The 26,086-nt window shown below is 33.6% G+C and overlaps 1 protein-coding gene across 2 annotated transcripts in view; it reads left to right on the top strand.

Annotated features, from left to right (window-relative positions):
• Positions 1 to 18,343, top strand: part of LOC123006350 (lachesin-like) — a 62,426-nt gene extending 44,083 nt beyond the window's left edge. The window contains exons 5-9 of one of the 2 annotated variants that reach the window (XM_044400769.1): positions 1,787 to 1,915; positions 8,826 to 9,110; positions 11,102 to 11,164; positions 12,850 to 13,002; positions 16,640 to 18,343. In XM_044400769.1, the coding sequence (XP_044256704.1) occupies positions 1,787 to 1,915; positions 8,826 to 9,110; positions 11,102 to 11,164; positions 12,850 to 13,002; positions 16,640 to 16,734 (725 nt within the window). In that variant the 3' untranslated portion in view covers positions 16,735 to 18,343. The remainder of the gene's footprint in view (positions 1 to 1,786; positions 1,916 to 8,825; positions 9,111 to 11,101; positions 11,165 to 12,849; positions 13,003 to 16,639) is intronic. The other variant, XM_044400770.1, reaches the window with a different exon arrangement.
• The last annotated feature ends 7,743 nt before the right edge of the window (positions 18,344 to 26,086 follow it).

The raw sequence follows: 26,086 nt of genomic DNA on the forward strand, positions 1-26,086 counted from the left end.
TTAGTCTCGTATTTAAAGGTAGTTGCTTGGATGTCGAAGCGGTTTTGGTTGATTTTAGTTTTGTAAAATGATAAGGAAATGAAATGGGCTATTTGAACACTTCGTAATCTGAAACATTGCGGCATCAAATTTATATTCTAATTCAGTCGACAACGTTTTTGTGTTAACATTTCAGGTTTCCATTTGTGTAATATTTTTGATTTATTTGCGAATATTCCGGCAAAAATGATATGTTGCTATTATAACATCATCCTTTTATGGGGTGGGATTAGTTTGTCTGCGCTCGACTGTGTTAGGATTAATATTATACTCGCCTTAATTAGTTTGATAAAATGCGACGTGCATTCACGCTCTCACGTACAATTCCAGCTACAACTGAACTGTTTTACACGTTCTTCGTCATGCGAACATAACATGAGGAACAATGGCCAATGGAAATTAACATATGCTTTGAATATAATGTGCTAATTCCCCACGGGTATCTTCAACTGCATAAAATTATGTTTACCCATTTTAAAATTATCTAATTGCCATTTTGACCACTCATGCAAAAAATTATCGGTTTTGCACTAACTACGCGCGTAAATACTTCTTAACATTCTCAAAACATAACACAAATTTTAACAAATTATTTTTCCTCAACTGACTTTAACGCAACTTTACCAAAGTAACGAGAAATCGATGCGCCAAACTTATAATTTTATAACGAGGATTACCAACATCCCGCCACAATGAATAACAAAATTTTTGTCAATTTAAACTTTCCACCACCAGTACCAATCACACCGATAACGTTTTAGCCAAACCAGATAAACGAAAGCTTATTACAAAACTAAAACACGTGCCAATTGAGTTAGACATTTTTAAGCCACTATCATTTCGTTTTGCAATTTCGTTTGAGTTGCAAACTTTAATGAAAATTCAAAGTCGGAGTTTGAAGGAAGAATTCCCGAGTTTTGTTTTTACACAAATATAATAACATTTAGTCGGTTAATGAAATACAAAAGAATTTGCGGAAATTGATGTGGGAGTGAAAATATGCGGTTAAATGCTAAATTAATTTAAAGCTGCCGAATCCTTTTGTTATTCAAAATCATTTGAAAATTCTTTACGTCAAATATTTTTATTATTTAAGAAGAAATATTTTAAAGCTAATAACGGAAAACTTCAAGTTTTGTTTAAGGCGAACGTCGAGAAATCACTCTTGACTGTATTATTTAGCTTTAAAAATTTGACCCAAATAAATTCTTTGTCTGAAATATGACTTTATGAAATGTTTAAGTCATTTATATAAACATATTTAAGAAATAATCACAACGGAAATTTCAGTTTCGTGCTCTATCTAAGAATTATATTAACGTTTATCTCGAAATTTACTTTATTCAATTGTACTCCGCCATTTGGGGTAAGAGAAACGGTTTATTTATTAACTACCCACAGTCATGTATTTATAATAATTAACTGGTAATAAATCCCAAGAGGTTAAACGTTTATTACGACTCAGAACAACTTCCTTTTAATTACGAATGGAAATGTAAAAAGTCCTGAATAAAATCTTCATGTTTGAATGAAATATTTAAACGCGTTTCCTGTCTCCGAATTTCGAATTTTCTATCAGTACTATGGAAAAAATTGCTTTAATGAATTTTAATACATGCACCCTTGGCTTAAAAAGAGCTTCAGGTAGATTTTCGTCGAAATTTCGCACCGATGGAAAGCACTTCAAAGTGACCAAGTAGTTATCATAGTGTAATTTTTTGTTTATTGCAATATTTATTTATTACAGTGAACGTATACGACGGGGAGCAATTGAATCTCACCCGCATCAGTAGAACGGAAATGGGCGCCTATCTTTGCATAGCTACGAATGGAGTTCCTCCATCTGTAAGCAAACGAATCATCGTGGACGTCGAATGTAAGTAAATGTTGCATGTTTCCTTAATAATTCGCAATTATTTACGCCGTAAAATTTTTAAGATGAAATATTGGAGACATCCAAACGTCCGTTTACCCATTTATGAATCCGTAACAAATTTTAATGTCTCTATACAAGCTGCATCTTTGAATGTATGTATACATGAATGAATTTAGTTGTATACTCGGAAATATTTAATATACAAAATGGGAATCAATCGCGGCATTAATTGAAAATTTTATGTTGAAAAAGCGATAGGCCGGCCTTTCATCTAAAATGATTATATTATGTAAGCCGGAACAAAAGGAAAGTTATATGGGATTTTATTGTCTGCGAAAGGATCTCTGAATAATTTTAATAATATCGAAGGCCGATTGTTATTCTAGTGTTAATTATGTAAAATGTGCACGAGCCGAAAATAAAATGAAAGCAGTTTGTGTAAATAGAAGATGCAGTAGCTAAATTGGCGCTGCGTAAACAAATCCTTCCTTTATTTGTCAATTAATCGGCATCTTTATTTCTTGATTCAAAAAGTGCTTAGATGTAAAATATGCGCATCGCTTGTTCCTTGTATGGACCATTATTTAAATTTGATCGATCGAGTTTAAAGAGTGATGCAAGTAAAGTCGATTTTTCAAAAGTAATATGAATAAAATAAATTTTCCGAACGCGCATAAGTTTAAGTGATATATTTCTAGTATGCCGTTATCAAATATCAATTTGTGTAATATAAGGCAAATTTACTATCCTATATTTCGTAGGAAGTCGAGTAGAAATTAGTAGAGGACCGAGGAAAATTTATAACCTTCTTTGCTTTAGCAGAGGGCTGATGTGGCCTTAATACATTTGAAAAATATACAAAACATTAAGTTTTTACTCCAATTCAACATGTAATTTCGAATGTTCCATTTTAGCCCGCAAGAACAAGCAAAATTAGTAGAGTACTTTGTAAAATAAATTGTTTTGTCTGCTAAAATGCCAACTTGACTAATGAATATATGTTGGACTTGAGAAAAATTTTAAGTAACGAAAATAATTTACCGACAAACTTTACTCTCTTATATTCGGGAGCTTCCTGTTTGTTCAAATTTAAAACAAATCTAGACAAACAACATTAAATCTCTAAATCGGCCGCCTTGCTACCGAATCACATTCCTGTCGAATTCACAACATTAAAATCCCATTTACTTACACAACGATATTAAATTTTTACCGAAATTAAAACACCGAGATTTATAAACGATGTTATGATTCACTACCCTTGATTGGCAATTACGTGCTATGTCAACTCCGACGGCTATAATTTACTTGTTAAAATACACCTGAGATCTACTTTTTAACACGTAGATAGTCTACTTTAGTAGTCGGTCACGAAGAGGCAAAGCGTAAATCTGTTGAATATTTACAAACAACGTTTAGTCTGATGACTCGGAAAACGTCTTCACTAATTTAATCGATTGCTAACCTCCTAAAAAATTTAAACCAATCAAATAAACTTGAAGAAAAAGTTAATAATATGAAAGCAAACATCAAAAAATAAAATTTCTATTAATGATATATAGCGAAAGAGATAGACTTGATAAATTTTCGATGTGAGTAGAGACGTCAGATCAATTTTACGAGAAGAGTAGAGCACTGTCAGGTCTAAATGAATTGATGAGGAAGAAAATCCATGAAATATAATTGTGCCAACTATTCACATTTATGATTTTATGAAAAATGAAGCATAATTGAAATACAAAAATAGACATAAATTGGCGCTTTTATTAAATTTTTGGTTGTTGAAATGCATCTAACTTTATATTAAATGAGAAAATCGAACGGTGGAAAAGAATCCATTAACTTTGCAACTACTATCATAAATGTTCCTTGCGTCTGCTTTAGTAATATTAGTCCTAGGTATTGCAAGAAAACCGTTTCGTTTACTACTATGATTATCATTGCCCGTTATAATGTTCGTATTGTGTACACTCGATATAATACATTGTATATCTTTTAACATAAAACTACCATTTCACATTTAATTGAAAACGATACACTTTACTACTTATACGACGATAGTAAATAAATTGAGTTCAGTAATTGGTCCTGAAAAATTGATTTGGACAAATACTTTAACTACAGTTGTTAGGCCAATCAATCAACTCAACTTTTCCCCCCTTTTCTATCTGGTCTAATATAATGCAATTTTCATAATCCCAGTTCTGGAAGACATTAATTTGACAGCAATTGTTTTAGAACAGATATTAACCTTTTATTCTAGTACGAAATTCTATTAAAAACTTCACATTTTAATTTGCGTTGTGTTTGATGTTGGGGCAAACTCTGTGGGCCGGCAGTGATTTGTAATATTTGTTGGAATCGAGTCAAAGTCGAAGATATAAAGGCAATGGTGTGTGGAGGTTTGAAAGAATTACGTCAATTCATTTTATCGCAACCGTCTATACACAGCAAGATATGGTTTCGGGCATTTGAATTTTATATGAAATCGTTATGATTCGGTAAAGAGGTAATAAAACAAACAAAACGTATATTCCCCGGTAACGGCAAAGCAATGGGCTAGTCAATACGATATATGCACTGATATGTAACGCGTCTAATGGTTTGTAAGCGATAAGTGACGATATTGAAAATCGATTTTATTTATATATTTGTGTGCAGTTGGTCTCATCCGACGCTCGCTTTTGCGATTTTCTCGAGTTTCCTCCGTCATTTTCGGAGGACCATGAGATTAATGCAGAGATTAAACACGCATCACACGATCTTATTGTTTTGCATTCTCTTCGCGTACCACCAACAGCACGTAACTAAACACACCGCACGTAAATTACTCGTTACCCTAAATCAAATTTACGAAAAATTTCATCTCTCAATATTAGTTACTTATATTTATAAATTATTCCTTATGGAAAAGGGAATTTATTTCAAGTATTACTAAGTTTCCCGAACAAGGGTCGCTTAGTTGTCTTTGGGGAAATAGCACCCGGCTACTGCCCCACAGGGACGTAGGTATCTACCTTGTATTTGGTAATTTGCATGAAAATTTATGTTATTGTTAACGAGAAATGTATTTAAGATTCTCAACAAACTTTACATTTACTCACTGTGAAATATATTTTTAAAATGAGAGGAGAGGAAAGCGTTCATTTCGTATACGTGCACGAAAATATTATCAAAAAAGAAAATTGTTGTTTAATGTTCCCACGACTGCATTTATAAAACATTATTTCTTTAATTAAGCAGAAAGCGTATAAAATTTTATACTTCATTTACTCTCCGAGCCAGAATTCTGCACTCCATATATGACCAAATTCAAATTCAAAGTTTGATTCACCATTTTTTGTCTGAAAGGATTTCATGGTGCCTTTTTGGTAATTTGGTGAAGTGTACTAGAAATAACTAATGTCCATTTCTGGCGCACTCTTCATTATCTCTTGAAATAGGTCCGGGTCTAGTTAGTAGCTTCAATCAACATGTATAATTAATGCAATGTCACTTTGTGTTGCATTGCAACATTCTTCATTAATTAAAGATTGTAAAAGTTTATATGTGTTGATACCGATGTCTGTACCTTGTTAATTAGTTTAATGATTTTGCGACAATGATTGAAGATTAATTGTGTCGGGACGTAATTTATAAAGGATAATTGAATCCTTGCGTCAGTTTTGTTGTCATTTAGTAGATCTGTAACGTAATTATGTCTAAAACTCTGGTTGATTTCAATGATTTAAGCAAGTAAATAAATAAGTGATTAATGTTAAAACTGGAGGGTTTTTGGTTTAGTGAGGAAGGAAGGTGCATATCCTCGGATTATGACGGTGTGAATATACTTTTGAAATTCAAGAGTCTCGAGTTCAAGTTGAGTTCTCGCGTGACTGCCTAACAGGTGTATGTAAATGTCGGCGAATGTCGGCAAGCGGTCGATAAGTTAGCGCCTTTACTATTTACCAAATTTTCAACTTTTAAACTAGTCGAATGGAACCTTGTTCAAAGATAATGTATTCAAAGTGCTTACATGGCGAAAGCTAAATATATATTTCGGCAAAACCGCAACTTATGCCAAGTTGTTCGTCTCCGGATAAGGAGTACATACCTGTATCACGACATCCTAAACTAACTTAATTTGTTCGCGCAAATAACTCGATTAAATTAATTAAACGCTTCAAACCTTTGTCAAGCAAAAGGATTTTTTTTCAATAATCAAGGATTACTCGACCGATTTACAGTTAATTCGAAAATACCTTTAATTCGGATAAATATTTCCGATTGTGTCTGGTAAATTTCCGAGCGAAAATTGTCGTTCATCTGGACAATGATGAGAGTATTCCGATGCTTCAAAAGCACTATATTGGTACATTCCTCACTGGCGGTAAAATTTGAAACACGTCCAGTATTTCAAATATGAAGCTAATGCAGTTCGCCTCTTTATTATTTGGATAAATGCGTTAATGTCCAATGACAATTCGAGAATCCCTCGAATTTTAACAATGACGATTGCTGCATCCATACCTCAACCAATGCCTCTGAACGCCAAATAGTACCACAAAAGGCTTTCCTGCAATGTTTTCACCCACAAAAACATAATTTTATTGTAATTCTCACATTTTACAGAAAAGAATCTTTTATCACCCAACACCATTCTTTCTATAATCTCGCATGGAGTGAAATATTTGTTTTGGGTTATATGCAAATTATAAAATAATTTAATTCAAAATTAACTAAAACGTGGTGGAACGAAACATTTGTTATTTTCGCATGACTCCAAAATTAATTTTTGTTTAGTTTGAAAACAATAAAAACTCAGTATAATTAAAACAAATTTGGCTAAGTTTACCCAAACGAACTGGTCTTGCAGAAACATTAACATAAAATTCATAATTAATACTAATTACTGGACAATTTATTGGAAAATAAGCTTTTTATTTCGCTCGTATTTAACATGCAATACGCTTTTAGGGAAACATCGATAAAGCGATCTGAAAGAAATTTAATTTCTCGCAAAGCGAAAAGCTACTCGTAATGCGATCGAGTAAGATAAATATACACGAATAAATCTTTGTTAAATCGTAAGTGATTTCTTGAAATATGTACCAAAGCGCGCATTTTTGCTTTGTCTTTTGAAAACTAATTTTTTGCGCTATTAAGTTGAGAGAATTCAAAAAGAAACAATTTGTTTTTTGTTAAGTATTTACGAGTATTGTAAATTTTGCCACTCATGATTTTATCGCTTACCTGCCTATCGATTTAATTAAAAAATTATGAAGCGGTGCAACTGAAATTGTGTATGCAAAAACAGCACTGACCGTCACAAATAAAACTAGAACTGTTCATAAATCGTATTCTTTTATAATTTAGCTTTTTTCTTTAAGCATAAAAATGATTTAGGTATAACGGGGGTGATTTAGAATTTTTAGTTTTTCTTAGTTTACTCAGAATCCTAAAATATTTCCTACTGTTATGTATTTCCGTATAGCATTAGGAAAGATTTGTTGTTTTTCATTTTCATGATAAATCGCCATTTCAGAAGCATTTTCTTGAAATGATCGTTGCAGTAGAGTAAGACTAGCGAAAGTGAAATTATATTTCATCTTTATAAATCCGACAAGATTTAGAAGAATATCTTTGCTACTAATCGACTTTAACTACTTTTCTTGATCGACATCACCTTAATCACTCCATGTGAAAAATTAAGAAATTCTACTGACGAAGTAAATCTACTATCAAGGGACTTGAAACGGCTCTTTGCAAATAAGCCAACATTTAGGATCTAAATCAATACCATTTTTACAATGTCATATGAGACAAAAAATTCAAAAAAGAATTGCAAAATGAAATCTCTTGTTACTCCAATTAATGAATTGTTTAAAATCAGTGATTGTGTTTGTTATAGCTGTTCAATTTTTAAACAACAAGCCAAATGAAACATCAATCACAATTAGTACACAATGATCATAACAACATGACGAAATCTAATGAGAATCATTTTTAAATAAAATAGCACAAAGCCGGAGTCGAAATTTAATACTCAAGAAACGTGACAAAATTATTGATGAAGTGAAATGCAAAAGAATGGTGCATGGAACGGTCAATTTCGTAAGATAAAAAACCAGCAACAGTAGATATTTCTTTGTTAGGATTTTGGGGCTGGGCAATTTTTCTTCCTCTGCCACTTGACGTTTGTCTGACTAATTTCGACAATCGATTATTTTTAGTGATAATAAAGGTGATGATGAAACTTTGTTGCGTTTATTTATGAGGAAAATTAAGATGAGGTTATCGCCCCCTTGCGATTTTGTAGAGGACAATGAAATGCAAGATAATTTTTTAGCAGAGCGTCTTAAAATAAACTGCTTTATTTTTCATTGCAGGGATTAATATTCATAATTTATTAATCATATTTCTAAAGTACATCTTAAGACTTTAATATCTCTGGAAAGTTTTCTTTATTTACTCCAAGTTTTATATCATCATGTATTAAACTTTTTTGGTTGAGTATTTTTGTGATATACGGCTTAATTATTAAGTAGAAGGGTGGAAAAGATCGGTTTGTAGTGAAACATTAGTACGAGTTAAGATTTTTTTTCTTTTCTTACGTTTTGCAAAGAATTATATTTTCTCCCTAACGTTTTTGCCATGTTGTACATGTAATATTTTGTGACATGTCCAACGTGTAGCTATTTCTCATCAGGTCACTTCTGTATCTACCCCAGCAATAAACCTTGAAGGAAATATTTTTCACAATTTTTCCGAGTAAAAATAAACTCATTCACATTTTCTCGTAACTATTTTAATATATTTCGTGAATGTTTCCCAGTGGTTAACAAGCATCGATATATTTTGTTTAGTATAAAGATTCGGATCGTGATTCGTTTTCGCTATCGCATTTGTAAATAAATGTGTTTTGTTACAGTTTCTCCGATGATTTGGGTTCCAAATCAGTTGGTTGGGGCACCAGCCGGCACGGATGTCACAATAGACTGCCATACAGAGGCATACCCAAGAGCCATTAGCTATTGGGTATACGACAATGTCATGCTCCTGCCTACGAAGAAGTATGGAACTGAAACGACTGAAAACAGCTACAGGGCGCACATGAAATTGTCAGTGCGAAACCTCCAACCCGGAGACTTCGGTAACTATCGATGCATCTCCAAGAATTCTCTTGGGGAAACGGAAGGATCCATCCGACTATACGGTAAATAAAATATATCTGCTTAACTCGCAAACGAATTCGTCCATACCCTTTCACTTTTGCTAAAACAACTCATTTTTGCCTATTAATTGTTACATCAATACTTTTCACTGATTTTGAAACACAAACACGACGTAAAGTACACGTAACAAATTTATAAACTACTTAAGCTCATTAGCAAGCTGTTTAGTTATTCTCTTTGTTGTATTAGACACTCAGCTTTAGACTCAACGTGCAAAATTAATTATCTCCTAAAGGAAATACTTATCATGTCCACACCACTGAATTGACTTGTAAAATAGCTACTATTTTTGTAACTAAAACTCTTACGATGAAACTTACAATCGTGTATTATTCTACCTTAAAAAATTGCTTTTGGACGACATTCTACGCAGCGCAAATTTTATTTTAAGAAAATTGTTGGAAATTGCTTTTTCCCGCTATGATAACAGATCTCTGCCACATCACACTTTCGAAAGCAACCATAACAATGTGAACTTTAGGATAACTACTTATAGATGCTTCATAAATATTAGATTGAGTTAAAATTATCGAAGAAAAGTGCGACACTCAATTATATCAGACATATGAATCCATTTTTCCGGCATTAAGGCTACCTATAAAAAATATCAAAATGTTCGTTGAATTCAGAAAGTAATTTATTTTGATAAAATGTTGTTCTCATCGTGGTCTATAAATCTCTCTTGAGAAAACGCTCATATGCCTGTCTACCTAATGTCCGTTACGAACGAAAATTTAACTTTCGATGAAACTAAGAATAAGCCTTTATGGCTCGGAGGGCGTGACAAAAAATAAATTTCGGATTAGCGGCCGTCACTTTTCCGTATGTTTTGGCGTTTTTTCAAACAAAAGTTCTCGTCCTTTTTATATTCATAATGTTATATTTCGGCAACATTCTCAGGATTGCATTCAGCACCGAAAAGCATAATTAGAAGAGCACTAAGCATCAGTGCTTTCGTTATTAACGCTTCTAAATGGAAACCGCATATTTCCTGTATCGCGAATGTTCGCACGGTTAATAATTCAGTCAAATACGAGCTTGCAGGATTATGCAATTTTTACTATTTCGTTTAACATTACGCCGCATTTGACCAAAATTAATCAGCTTTTCGGCGTTGTTAAATAGAAAAATATGGTTCTGACATCGATCTGAAATCACTCAAGTGGAAATTTACATAAAAGACGACTTGACTCTAACTTAGAATGAGCTTTAAACTTCGTCGATAAATTATCGATAGTCATTTTATGAAGCTAAAAACTGTCACATATCAATTTAATTATTTAATATATGCAGAAAGTACAGATCACTTAATCATTTTTAATTATAAGGAGAATTAAATTAGAGGTTTTTTTTTTCAATTATGAGTGCTTGTAACTTCGTTACTGTAACGGATTGAGCAAAAGTGTACGGTTTCCGTTTTTGTAAACAGAATAAAAGAAAACACGGTTTACGTTTTACATTTTAAGCCCGATAAATCGTAAATTACAGATCCAGTGAAATAAGGCAACTCATTAATTAATGGTCTTTTTTACTTTTTATAAAGAGCTGATGCTGCAATTCCTTGCCTTCGGAACTATGCAGAATACTTTTATCTGAAACAAGTCAATAGAAATTTTCTTTTATCTTAATAAAAGTCTGTTTAAAATACAAGTCAATATTCGGTGACTTTGCCTAATTTGTGTCGAAACACAAAGCGATAAAAAAGAAGGGAGAATATTAGGGTAGTCGGCAGTTTTAATTAATTAAAATTAAGATGTAAATTTGGTAATTTTTGTTAATGAGGTAACAGAGTTGTGAACAGAGAAATTTGCATAATTTTACCCCACCGTTTATTTGGAGATAACGATCGGATTGTGTGCTTTAAAAATTATAGCGTTATTACCAACACATTGAAAAAGATTTTCATTCCCTCTCATATATTAAATTTTATATCGTGTATTAAATTAAATGCTAAAAAATTGTCTTGTTCCAGAAATACCTATGCCATCAACTCCTCCGCGAGCCACCGAAATGAAAAGCAATTCCAACAAGGAGAGTAAGTATTAAGTTGCATGAATACATATTAAAAATCCTTTCCCCAAATGCACGAGTAGTATGATAGTCTCATTAAATGCTAAAACCGGTTTTCGACAGTGCATTTAATCCGGTTTTTAGCTTTTAATTAGCTAGAAAAAAACCGGTTTTGGATAAATAACGTCGAATGGTAAGTGAACATTGGTCGGATTGGATTCTAGTTTTTCGGTATTCATCGCTTTATTCCGGATGAATTTATGACGTTACTTAATTAGATGTTTCCAGCTCGCGGGCATTAATCTTGTGCGAATACTAATGGCATCGTCCGTGCGGACGCAAAAGCCTCCGCGTTTTAATCGCATAAAAACATAGCCGCTGTTAGTTAAAATGTTCTGTACACGCAAGCGCTAGGACACGTTCGAATAAATTCAAAGTTTATTCATTCGCTTTTAAAAATAGTACATTGTATTGTTAATAGTTTGGTGTATTTTATAATGCTATTTCAAATTCAGACTGCATACGAGACAGTATCGCAGCGGAACAATAAATTCTTTCCTCTATAAAACTTACATTACACCTTGCTCAAATAGGTGCACATGTAGTGTGAATCAATTATAAATAGCATCTACAGTTAAATATTTATTGGATTCGGCAAAGGTTGTTGCAACAAAACTTTTTCGATAGCTATCCCCAAGATTGATTAATCATGCAATTACAACACTGCTCAAAAAACACCAATTACACTGAATAACTAACGACCTGAAAAGAGCTAAATGTGAGTGTAGAGGCGCAAATTTATTCGAAAGAACGCGCAATCAATGATCAACCAATTCTATTCCCCGATCATATGGTACACTCGATCTTACAAGAACTATCGACTGAATAATACAAACAGAACAAACTCATCTATCTTTTCAGCCTTATTTGCGCGCATCCTTTTTTACTTGCTTTCTGTTCTACATTCAAGAAAACAACACTTATTTCTTGTCTCAACTACCTTAAAACCACTCTTGAAGCACGTTTTCCAACAAGATCAAGCAGCTTGTACAAGAAGTAAAGACTATTTTTCCCACTTAACTATCATCAGACAGATTGTTTTATAAACAAAGGTATGAGAGAAAGTTCAGTCAGTGATATAGTGCTTTTCTCCAATCGTGATTCCTGTTCTTGCTGAGTTACGATTGGGAAAGTTTCCGGTTTTGCCTGTGAAGGTTTTAATTGATTTTTTGTGGAAGGGTTAAAGGAGGATAAGTCAAAGAAGGACAATAACGTACTGTTTATGAGTCTGTGGGTTTGAAGTTTTCAAAGTTGAATGGTTGAAGAGGACATATTTCGCAATGTATATAGGTGGCAATGTGTATGCAATGATAAATATCCTCGAAGAGAAAGAAGCAACTTCGGCATTACAATAACGCGCCGCTGTAATGGCTAAAGTTAGGGTTAAGACAGGGCGCAACTTATTCTCTGCGGTGATATTCAGCAACACAATGAAAGCATACTTTTTGTGAGCTCACCTTACGCGAGATGAGTAGAACAGAGTTCAAAGTGTGTTTCTATTCTCCAGGGCAATCGTGCTAAGTTTCAAAAACACGCTGTATAAGACCAATAAGTGCTCCATATTTTACTGTTCCAGAACGACGTACACAAACTCGATACGATACGATTTTTAATTTCATTTGGGGTGCTGACGGGTGGTTCTTATTGCAGGCGCGGGGAAGCGCAACATCAGCAGGCCTGTTATTCCAGACGAAAGGCCCAAAGTTGTAATGGTATCCTCCTCGGAGAAGGACGTCTTGCAACCAGGGCCCGCTGTCGAAACCGGGTTGGGACTTTACACACCTCCAGGGCCGCAAGGATCAGGTACAGGTCCCGGCTTTTCTTGCACTCGCACGCTCTCAGCACCCAAACCTCACAAATCTATTCACTTTCCGACCACTTGCCCACTTTAGACCAGAAAAAATTAAAAATGCATATAAAACGCCAGGTCTGGTGTGGGCAACTGTGGGAGGACTCGAAAATTTGAATGAATCTAAGGCTGTGTCTCACATGCTTCCACCAGCACTTGTGTTTTTCCCTTTGAACCGGACGTGTCTTAACGGAAATTATCTATCAGAATGGTGCAGGCGGTGTCTTATTGATCTTAGAGAATTATCCATATTTCTAGCCATTCGAATGTTGCTTGTAAACCACTGTAATTTGAACCACCTGTTACGCTGACGTGCAGCTAAAATTTAATTCGACATTTTCAAATTTTCAATATGTGCCTTGAAAGAACGTGAAAGATCAAAATTTCTTGCACGTTCACACTAAACATATATCCTCCCTTAGATTTACTATAATGTGGGTCGGTTATACCCAACTTTCGTTTTGCGAGTACAGATGGCTAATAATATTAAACTTTCCTACTCCATTTATATCGTAATAATAAATTCAGCCGCGATACCTAATGCATTTCAGCCTCAAACATTTCCCATATTAAATATTAACCGCATTCTCCAATTCCCAACATTTACATTGTTATGTGTTACATAAGTCTAATTATCATCCCATTATTTCGAACTGTTACCCAAATACATCAATGATATACGGACCTATTAATCACTAATTATTACCTACTGAACAAGTTTACCTTAAACTTGCCTCACTGTTAAGACAAAACAAACAAATGAAGCGAAACATGTTTCAGTATTAACATGGAATAATCTCCCCTCTGAAATAATTTTATCCAAACTATTTCACTTGATTTTTAATTTTTTATAAAATAATAAGTGAGCTAAAACACGTTGCTGCGGAATATAGAAACACACTAAAATTTTATCACGACACGAATTTTTGCTTTAGGGTAATAACCACAATATTTTCAAAGTAGCTGCGCCCTAAGGTAATCATTTCGTAGATTTTAGTGATTATAATTTTTGAAATTAAATTATTTTTCTATTCATAATGCATATCTGGAGTAATGTCACTGTTGTTTTAAAACGTTCCCAGAGGGAAATCAAAAAATTTCGAGAACATTGAAATGCGCTGCTTGCTATTGATCGCACACTTTTCTCATTTCTTTCGAAAAAACTACACATGTAATTGAGTTGAATTTATTTGTAATTGCATTTGTTGCTGTGCATGTGTTTCTTGATAAATTATTTAGAATTCGTGAAGATAAAATTCAAGAAATATTGCTCCCAAAATATCGATCGCATGTTTAAATAATGTCTATTGATTTTCTTTATTTTTGAAAGAAATATTTTGTATACCCAAGTGCACAGGAGTCACATCTATTGCAATAAGTGAACCTTGCAAGCAGTAGCGTATCGTACATAAGTCATGTGGTTTTATGTAAATTTCTTAAAAAGAATGGAATAGAAAACAAACACGTCTTATTCAGAGTAGGAGACAAATTTTAGCAATTGGTGTGTTAAAATGTAAAATCCCTGTGTTGTATTTTTTTAAATAAAATAAATAGTTTTGTTAGGGTTGAGAATTTATCGTGAATTGGGAGAATTTGATGAAGTCAATTTTAATTTGAATGGTCTGGTTTGACTGGGCTTTGGATCTAGCCGAAATATTTCGAGGTGAGGACACACCAGTAGAATTCGAACATTCTTGTGGAATGGCAATGTGCAGATTAGGGCCAATAATAATTGTCGTCCAGTTGAATTTCCAATACAAAAGAGTTCGTCAGCCAATCAGTATGCCCGAATAACTTCGTAATTGGTAATAGTGGAAAATTGGAAATGAAATTAATCGCGATTTTTTTGACTAAACCGCCAGTTTTAGTGTTGTAACTAATATCTAACTAATATCGCTTAAGTGAAATCTGTGGTATGGGGCTCGGATTAAACTTTACACTAAACAATTGCTTGTAGGTTAGTCTCGAGAAACACAAATTTACCAACATAAACTTCCTCTTAATATCAAATAACAAATTGTTTATTTCGAAAATTGGAAACTGGTATTGTGTTTACATTCGCGTCGAAATGTTTTAATTCAGATTTGATGCGAGTTTATGCTGTAAACGAAAAGGTTTGGCCGTTGATTAATATCGATGCTTATTTTCTGTCATTTGCTTACTACATTCAGTTGTTTGGAAATGAAGAACACATTTAGATTTTCACCGCGCTTTGGCAGCACACGCTGTTCTTGTACGCGCCTTATGGTATCGCCGATTGTTTTCCAATATCTACCGAAATATCGCTCTTTCTTTTACACAAAATCACAACACGGTCTTTATTGTATTGCTGAGGAAAATGTCATTATCCCGGCTCGTTTTATACATTAGATATTTATCAATGTTGACTTGAAAAAGTTGACAATAAACTAGCAAACACAATTCATCGAAGAGATTGATTTTTTAATGTTGAATTGGGATAGCAAATTGAACTTTATGCCTAAAGCCACAGCACCTCAAAATGAACCGACCTTGTAACTAATTTAAACGACTTTATTACTAATAGCAATTGACTTGTTTTCTAAATTGAGAAAATCAAATGCACATTTTTATTTTTCTTTCAGTGTGGTCGACAATAGAAACTATCGCGGAACAAAATCTAGCTTCTAAATATTTATGAAGTAAATTTGTTGTAAGTTTATGAATGCATGGATAAATCAATTGAAAGTCGAAATGCAAGTCGTTTATTGACATTTGAACCTTTTATATTACTCAAATTTAAACGATTCACTTTACATTTAAATGCAGCTTCCTGACGTACTTGACTATGTTTGGAACGGAGATGGATTTTTAAATAAGCTCTTAGCCTCACCGAGGTAAATATTTCGAGAGGACTACTTCGCGGTTTCTTTCCCTCATTCAAAAATCATTATTTCCAGAACGCCAACTCAAAAAGAATTATTCGCTTCAATTAACGAAACTTTCACCAACTTTAAACATACACACGTTTGCACCAAATCCTTTTTTTAATTGTATGCAAAATTTCAAATCCTAGCTAGATTTTACCCGCAGCTTGAAAAAGTTTTTAAGCCAACGACTCGTGAAATTATGAGCAGCATTCTCCTGCTTAAGACAGAATTATAGAGAATATAAGACGTTTACTTTGAAAACAAATGAAGAATTGCAACTAATTCTCGCTAATATACACCCAAAAATTTTTTAGGTCCTTACAAACCTCTTTAGTACTAAAACATTTTTGTTGTTTTAATTTTTTTAAATCAAGATGCATGAAAATTGCAATAAAATCGATTAGACGGCTTTGAATGAGCAACAAAATAATAGCAAGTTGTTGGGTGAGTTGCGAGCTTTTGTCCTGTTGTTGATGTGGCTGAAGTTTTTTGCACACGAGGTCGGGATCATTAATCGATGTGATAGTTGGAAGAGTTGCAAAGTTAGGACAATTAATTTTCGATTGTTTGAAATAAAGTAGAGGGAATGCATTTTCGCTCACTAATTTGAATATCCAAAGTGCATGCAAGAAACGATCGAATGAATTCGAATAAGAGTGATGAATAGGCATTGATTTTATGATATATCTGCTTTTTGTTCCAGGATGTGTCAGCATGGCAAGGTGGGCAGTCCCTCAGTTTGCAGCTGTGATTCTTCACTGTTTTTTGTCGGGCACGTTTTCCCTTTCTCAAAATTAATGTACCATATCAAATAATCCAGCTCAAAACCAACAAAATACAATTCCATTTGCTCAGCTTTCTTCTAAATTTTTCTGTTTTTATGTAAACATCACCGAAACATTCCATTGCCAACATATCAGTAATTGTAACGATTATTTTACGTCCTAAATTTATAGCAAACATATTTTTTATATAGACATTTACAAGTGTTATGATATCTTACGCCCGACCCAAAATCACATTTTAAATTTTGACGCCGTGCCGTTTCAGTTTGTACGCTGATCATTATTTAGAGGTAAGTAAAACATATTATCTCAACAACGAAAATTGGTAACATATCATGACACTACAGCGAATTATTTTAGAATTGTTGTTTCCACTTTTTGTGTTGAATTTTTTAATCAAATTCTAAACTAGTTTAGCCATCCCGCACAGATAAAATCGACAATATAAATCGTAGGCATTTACTTTGAACACATGAAAAATAAAATAAAGCTTGTCTTTTCTCACTGAGAAAAAGCTTGAAATAAATAGAACATAAATTCAAAAGCACGCTGTTTGATCAAACGCAAAAAGTGGAGCTAAATATTCTAAATAAAAGACACTATTTACATTTAGCACTCTTTTAGTAACCACATTTGAATTTTTTAATTTGAAGCAAATTTCTGTTGAAAAGACAAATACCGTCAAATAGTACATATCTACGCGTCTAATTGCTATTTTATAAAAGAAAAGTTCGCGTAATTGTGGATGCACTGAAAAGACAATCTAAATCCACGTAAATTCATTCAAGAAAAAAGAAAAATTGTTAAATGCTAAACAATGTGCTGATTTCAAAGTGTGTTAGCTCTTTAAAACTTATATATTTGTACATAAATTATAACATAAAGCTTACTGTAAAATATATGTATTTAGCGCCTAAGACAACAACTCTCATTTTATCTGCAGTATTATACATGTTTATAAGAATAAATTAAAATGATGTTTTGCTTTCACTCTCATTTCCATCAAATGTGAAAGTATAATTTTGTACATAGATTTGTATAGTGTTATTTTGTATTGGAATCAAAATTAATTGAAAAAAGCGTCATTGTTTTACAACAGGAAAACCGGAATGTTAATTTTTGTGTTCGCCACCTAGTCATCTCTATAATGAATTTATTTTGTGTGCAAACTGTAATAAATAACGAAAAATTATGTCCTGACAATGACTTTTACGACAAAATTTTTCGTAACTGTATTGTTTCAAGTGCCAAAATAATGAATAATTTATTATATTTAAAGATTTGATACTACCTGAAATTTTTGTTTACAATTTAATCATTTCTGATATGCAGGTGATGTAGCGTTGCATCGTTATTTTCGGCTAAATTGAATTTTACGACGCGATGTAACATCACCAGTTGCCAAATTACGAAGCATTTGTAAACAAAAAAATTCGCAAAACAATGTTTCAATTATTTATAAGTAAATTGAATGGAAGAAAAATTAATGTCAACGAATATGTGTTGAGATGTTTATTTGACTGTAAATATTTCCAAAATGTGAGTTTCGTTTGGTTTTTGTTTATTTATGAAATGAAATGTTATTGTTTCTAAGATTGTCTAATAAGGTAATATAAATAAGTTAAACAGAAATTTATTTTATTGCCCCTTTGCACCCACTCACTACGTTACAACACCTACCCTCTAAAACGCACTACTTAATGAAAGAAAATACCCCAAGTTTGGTTGTTGGGTTAAGTCGACGACACTATTTCTGAGATTATAGCACAATTTTCTCCAATCTTTAGCTAAACGTTGAGTCTGCATTGCAATATAAGTAGAACGGATAGAAACGATTTTCGCTTGTTGGGTTCAACCTTCAAATAAAACCTCATGAAACAGTCGCCTACTTCCTTTTCTGGCTTGTGTCACTTCCGGTTCTTGTGTCTGGGCATACGAAGACCAGAAAGCAGTCAATACCACGTCTGAAACGCGCTCCGAAATCAAACACGCTGTTTACCTTCCACCTATAGACATAAGCCGACATTTAAACTCTTCTAATATATTTCGTCCAAAACTGAAATCACACCAAAACTCATCGAACTCTAATTGAATAATTCAGGCCTGCCACTAAAACGCAACAACCCTATACTATAAAGCTAAAGCCCTAAAGCTCTTCTATGCAAAAAACTCGTCGTTAATGTCGTTTCCATTTAGCGAAATCCGTACCGACGTTTTAAAATGTTTTTAGAGATATTCTAACCAGTGACAACCTAAAGTTACAAATAAATAAATTCACTCGTTACAATTCGATGCGGACTGCGGCCTCTAAACACTAAACGAAACAATCACTCCAAACCCTAATCGAGCAAAAACAAAAACAATTTCGATTGTTCTTGAGGTGCTTCGTTTTATTGAATTTCAGTTTTTTAATAAAGGTTACAATTTCCAATTACGGTAACCATCGATTTTGCTAAATTATATTATACGCACCTAAATTTAAATTAAACACTATTTATCCGAAAGTGGAAAACATAAACGCAAATTTGCCGCGTAATGAATTTTATTAAAACTTAAAACTATGGTTGTTGCACTAAAACGAGGAAAATTGCTGTTTCCATAATAATATCCCTATTAAAAAAGATACGTCTTCGGTGATGACCATTTCTGCTAATATTGCCACTAAAAGGACGTATCCACATTATAATTTCTCGTAAGTTATCTTTTAATTCTCCCTCTTGATGCTTCAATTTAATTTAACACTAGAAATAAAATAAAAAAGCTCTAGATTTAAAACTACAAAGCTAGCAAGTTTTATAGCACAATACCGTTTAACTTTTGTAAATCTTGAAAGTGGTATGACTGACGTTCAATTACATCCTGCTTTCTCCACCAACACTTAAAATTGATTTACTCGAAATTTAAACCGACACGTGAACCGCACCGATAAATTTGATTTAAAGCGATATACAGGGTGAACCAGCCAAGCTTTAACTCACCCTCGCGCATTGTTTTATTTTTTGTGTGAAATTAATTAATGTCGATGTGATGAAATTAATAAATGATATATTGACAGGCTTCGAACAGTGGGTTATTGTACTGTGCGTGGCAGCAATCAAGTATACGACATTTATGACAAAAGCGGCAATTTTAAGTGCTCATTCTTGACACATGTATGTAAATGTGGTAATTTGTCAGGCGTCCGAAGTGGTATACATAGACGTGAATGTGATGCAATAAAATACATCGTATCACTACACGAGTCGCCGCAATTTCTGTTGAACGTTTGCGGAATATGTGAAAGGGGCATTATAGTTTCGCATGTGTGTATGTGGTACGCATGAAGACGTTCGTGTACATCGAGGGTTTTCCTAAAGAGGGAAAAACTGAGACAAAGACATGGGCAATTTTCTCAATCAAACACACTGGTCTGAATCAACCGATGTAATGAGAAAAGTTTTCATGATTTAATTATCTATGACAGCGTGAAATGTAAATTATGTAAATATAATAAAGCTTAATTTGGAGATATTGAATTATGCAAAAGATACAAATATTATATCCAGTGCGGCCCTATTGCCCTCTGACGGCGAATTAGCTTCCATAGACCGTTTTGGTTCGGGATTACCTCACTAATTGAGACGTGCTTTAGTTTCAACTCCCCTATGAATAAAAGAATATACCTATATATAACCTTTTATTACAAAACTTCGATTTCAGTTTAATCACGGAATAATCCCTTACTATCCCAAAATTCGATTTCTTATTTCTTTACAAATAGCCTTTTAATCCGCAACACATACTAATATTCGTTCACGTGTCACAAACACCCTATTTTTCAGCCCCGATCTTACATGTAAAAATTACACCCACTTCTCCACTGCGATAGATTATTACACTTAACTGTCTCTATCACCCTCCTTTACCTCAAATCCACAATTCTATAAATAATTCCACAAAAACTAGATAATTTTTCTTTTAAATTAATCTGACATTAGCCTCTTACCCATTAACGACTTTTTCTTCTCACTTGCACACCCCAACTCTCTCTCCCTTCATTCAACCAAGTCGAAAAACTTGGCAACGCATCGGATGTATGAACATCCGATTCCATTATACATGCGTGAAATGTACTCAAAGTCTAAGTTTAACCAATGCTTTTGTGGTTGTTTAATCGTTCCAACTCCAATGTTATAACGTATTTCAACAGTCTAGACGAGATTATAATTAATTGAAAAGTTTACCACACATTTTTACCCACTCAATAACACACCAAACAAATCCACACAATTCATCCAGTTTTTGCCACTGTATTTAGTAAATTTGTTCAGCTCGTTCTTTTTCCGGCGGCCTCATCGTTTTTAATAGAAAAGTTGGTAAAATGAAGTAAGGTTTTTTGTTGATTATTTGTAAGAAGGTAATTTTAGTAAGAGTTCAAGTTGTGTCGTCTGTGCAATTTTAGCGAAAGCGTGCAATGCGAAGGAAATTTGAGGATGGCCATCCCAAAGGGCTAAATCGTCGGAAAGATGACGAGCGGAGGTGACATCATGGGCCATTTGAGTGGCCTTAGCAATTAGCAGAGCTTGTAAATCCGCAACAATAATGTTCCGTCTCTATTGATGCGTAAACGGTGATGGTAATAAGACGTATTAAAAGGAGAACACGGTCTGAACATAAAAATATAACACGTGAAACATTAATAATCCAAGAAAGATCCTAGTTGAGCTGAATGTTAAAATCTAGAAGTTCCACAGGGAGTCCGTAAGCTTCGGTAGTTGCACACGATCGGATCGCCGCCGCCAATCACGTGTCCGGTCTAGCTTGTGCAGTAAACAGCGCCGCCAAAGCTCCCAGAAATCACATCAATACTTAATATGCAATTTGCGGTTTGTAAAAAATTCATACGATTTGGCCAGTCCCGCGTGAGTTATAAGTTACGTGTCTATGTAAGCCGAAAATCTACTATAAAATCAAAAAAAATGCATTCATTTGGGTCACAAGTCGTAAGTTTGGCTTTGGTGACCGTAACAAGTGCATACCTAAGCAGTATTGGTAATTTAGACCGTTAGCACGGACCCAGTCGATTTTAATACGTTTGTGGGTGTCTGTTGTCTCGGCATCTCCGTTGCCTTTAAATCAGCAAGCTTTATGTGCTGACGATTTACATGTCAAACAATTGTATATTAGATTTCCTTCCGTGTTGTGATAACTTCCTAATGAATTTATGGAATAAATTAAATTCACTTATTAATCCTCAATGGAAGAATCGAGAGAAACCAATTTGATACCATCATATTGAAGTTTTCGTTCAAAATTTATATCTGGTCTTGAATACTAAATTAATACTCCTACAACATACAGAAGCCAGTTTAATTCGAAACATAGCTTTATATCAAAGCAAAACCCCGCTTTATTTTTCTTAATTCTTTTAACTTAAAATTTTATTCAATTATACTCAATCGATCCCACATTAATTATAATAAAAAAGAATAAGACATACAGGTTCTTAACAATTGTGTGCGAAATGGTTTTCAGACTAAGGGTACAACAAATGCGACGAAAGCTATTGTGAAACATTTACAATAGAACTCTTATATTTGCTTTGACTCATTTTTAAAATAATGTTTTGAAAATCAATGTTTTCTTTTTAATCACTTACGACGGATTTTGTTTGATTATTTAAAATATCTTTGATGAGACAACCAATTTAAGAACAAACTCCCAAAAACATCACAAGCTTTTAACACACTTACAAATACTTGTTTAACTTGGAAAACTTTTTACTATTTCAACATGTTTATTTAAGCTTTTTCCTTCGAGTAAATAAATCTGTCTGGAGTGCTCTGCGAACGGCATTCAAAACTTGGAATTTAATTTAACAAAAAATGAAAATTAAGAATTATTAAACGGTCGATCAATATGTGTAATAAATAACTATTAATATAACAAGTATATGTACACAGTAAAATTTAATTTGAAATGGAACAAGAGGAAAAGGGTAAGACCTTAACAAATAGAATTAGCGAAATACTATGATTGTCCATCTGGCTGTAGCATGAAGTTGGTTTAATATTCTCATGGCATTCAATAAAATTAGCTCCTAAATGCTAATTAGTGGGAGTAGTGGGATAAAATCAAAGAAAGTCCCCCGTCGGAGGCTAGACGCCTGGTGCATTAATTATGTTGGGCGTACGAGAGAATAAAGTCGCGAGTTTTATTAATATGAAGGTGCGCGCAGACAGAATGAAGTGCAGCAATTAACTTAATACAGCAATAAGAGTGCAAATGGTAAATGTTATGGTTATTATTTCGCGAAACCAGGAAGCGTTTAGTAAATCACGAGTAGCGGGAGTTTTATATGGTCCGGAATGAGGCAAATGTGCTCCGACGAGGAAGAGGGTCGAAGAAACAAGCCTGAATTAATGAGTGGTAACATTTCCAAGTGTAAAGTTGTTGCTTTGAGCAGATGTGTGCGTAAGTATTTACCCAGGCGGAGAGTTAGAAGATCTCGCCGGCTTAAGAGGATCGCACTTAAATTTTGTTTTAGCATTTTTATTTAAAACCAGAAAAGGCTAATGAGCGAATTTCGCATCAACAAACCAACAATACCAAGAAAACTTTTCCCGACCATAAAAGACAAGCATGCTCGACGATAAGTGCCGCTTTAACCCTTGCATTTTCAATTCAAATTTTACTCTTGCGGTATCAACTTTCGCAATTAAAATCCATAAAAACTTCGAAATTCATCACATTAAATATGTAGTGTGCAATAACGACTCGCGGCCTTATAACACTAGAAAATTTAAATTTGCAAGCAACACCGATAAATTAGAATTAATCCCACTGAAAAGTTATTCGCGGAAAGCATGAGGCGCCTGGATATGTTGGATATGAAACAGACAACATTGATTTGATCGTCATAAATTCCCCTGAAAATAGAGAAAACCACACGAGATCTTCGCATTTGTCTAAAATTGGATCAAATTCACGTGATGTATGCTGATTCTTGATAAATTGACTCCAAGTGGCCATGTTTCTATCCTAAAGCAATATATTGAAAACAAAAAAATCGAAAATTATTTCACTTACATAAATTTAAAATGTGATAATAGAAAAAGTTTTTTGTCAAATGTATGGCTCTTGGTAGCGTCATGAAAACTAATTGCGTAATAAATGAAGAGCTTGTAATTTATTGATTGAAAACTTAATTTATAGTCGCAGGGAAAACGGAGCCGAGGGTTTTCTAATAAAGATAAAACACGGGATAACGAGGTTATTATTTTGGTTATTGATCATATAAATACAAAGATTCATATATCGAGTTATAAAATAAATGAAACAATTCTCTTAAAATTTAATTAGTCCCAAATTGTAAAGTATCGCGCTAAACAAAAGCCGAAATTTTTATAGAAGCGCTAAAATAAATGTATTATGAAAACAAATTTAATGGATGTCATTAAGTGATAAATTTAAATGTCCCCGTTGTAATGGAATATTGCATGGCATCGATAGCGGCGTTATCTTATAATGTAATCGATGCTTCAACTAAATTAATAATGCTACACAGCTACCACATTAGAGAGCACTAGTCAAAAATGAAAAATCCAAAAACGATTTATTATTCGACACAATCGCAAAATATTTACATAAAAATGTGCAAACTCAAATTAAAGACGTCGGAACACCGACTGAATGTCGAACTAGCCGCAAGAAAAATAATTCCGTAAAAATAATAACGAGCAATCGACGAACTCGTGAATAATATCAAAAAGGAAACCACCGATGGCACTTTGTTACGAGTTTGCAAAGTTAATACTGAGAACTGGGAAGTTAGCTCATCATAAGAGACTCGCTGAATAGGGAAAACACCATCAACAATAAAAGCTAGTCATTTCCACCGAATACTCAACCTACTCAATTACCATTTTTTATTTTGCTAAAGATAATCCACAATTTGCCCAATTTCGAAACTGACGTCTGGAAGCCCATCCAACAAGTCAATTTCTCTTAATTTTAACATCTTCAAGTAAGACACTTTTTAAATGCTTGTTCTCTAAAAAATACTACTTCGATTTTTTGTGTAATAGAAAAAAAAGTATTGCAAAATATTGAGTTAAAACAGAAGTGATGTGCGTTGGTTTGTGGTTGTTTTAAGATAAGCGAGCGGGAATTGAATTAAAAAAGTGGTTTTGGGGTGAAGGGGTGTTGGATGATCCCTTGCTAAGCATGCAATTAGAAAATCTGCAGCCGGATATCGAACGAAGCGGGTCTACTAAATATGCAGGATCGGCGACACCTATACATCAGAGAAACCTGGTTGTGATAGTGTGTCAGGCATACCAACCGTTTCCTAGATTGCAGAAAAGGATGTGGCTCGTTGTGACGGTCAGTATCGGATAAGTAAGTGTTTTAGGATTCATTTAATGGGTGGCTATTTAATGCGAGAAGCCGTTGTGTGTTAATCAATCGTGGGGGCGTGTGGTAGTCGCCCTTTGATCTCCACCCTGTCTTGTTTACCAACCCGGCCGTCACTATGACGGAAACTTAGCGAAAGTTTTAAATATTCAACGCCCGTTCGCGAGCAACAAACACATCGGTAATTAAAATTGAGAATGCAATAGTAATTTTAAACATTTAGGGTAAATGCAAGAGAACGAATATGCAAATTAATCATTATATCCTCCGTTGTATGATTTAATAAGTGCCTTGAGAATAAACTAATATTCTTGACTCATTAGACCGATGAATATTTCTCAAGGTTCAACAGAAACTTACTAACGAGTTGCTTTACTTACAAGCTAAACGTCACTTTTATTGCACTTTTACACCAAACCAACCACCAGGAACGAATTTTTAAATGTACTCGTTTCAAAGTACACGAAATCTGGAAGTTAAATTAACTCCGCTAATATTTAAAAATCTTAAATTATACCGCTCAACTTAATATCACTTACTAATAACTTATTTAAAGAGATAAATTTTGTTTCAGTGGATAGACAAAATTATTATTTACAAACAGACAAGACTTGTTTCGTGCCTTTACGGCATTTATCTTATTCACTTAGGAAACAAGCTCACTATTAGAACCAACCAAGAGGCCCGAACAAACTTACTCCTTTCCCTGAGGACCAAGTAGGTACATATTACAACTGCAGGTAATTTCTGCGAATCATTAATGCCCCAAGGAATAGTCAACATCTGACAACCTCATTTGAAAAAAAAACAACAACATTTGATGATTTTTGTTTATTATTAGATGAATATTGTTTATGTTGGTGGTCTCACCCGATTGATTTTATGTTGAGACACTTGACAAACTGTGCAATTTGAATATTATGTATATTTGATTTAAAAACTGAATTTAAAAAATTTGCATTTTCGTGTAT

The sequence above is a fragment of the Tribolium madens genome, unplaced genomic scaffold, assembly GCF_015345945.1.
Source record: "Tribolium madens isolate multiple individuals breed KSU strain unplaced genomic scaffold, Tmad_KSU_1.1 Scaffold_2;HRSCAF=44;Tcas5.2_LGX, whole genome shotgun sequence".
NCBI lineage: Eukaryota > Metazoa > Arthropoda > Insecta > Coleoptera > Tenebrionidae > Tribolium > Tribolium madens.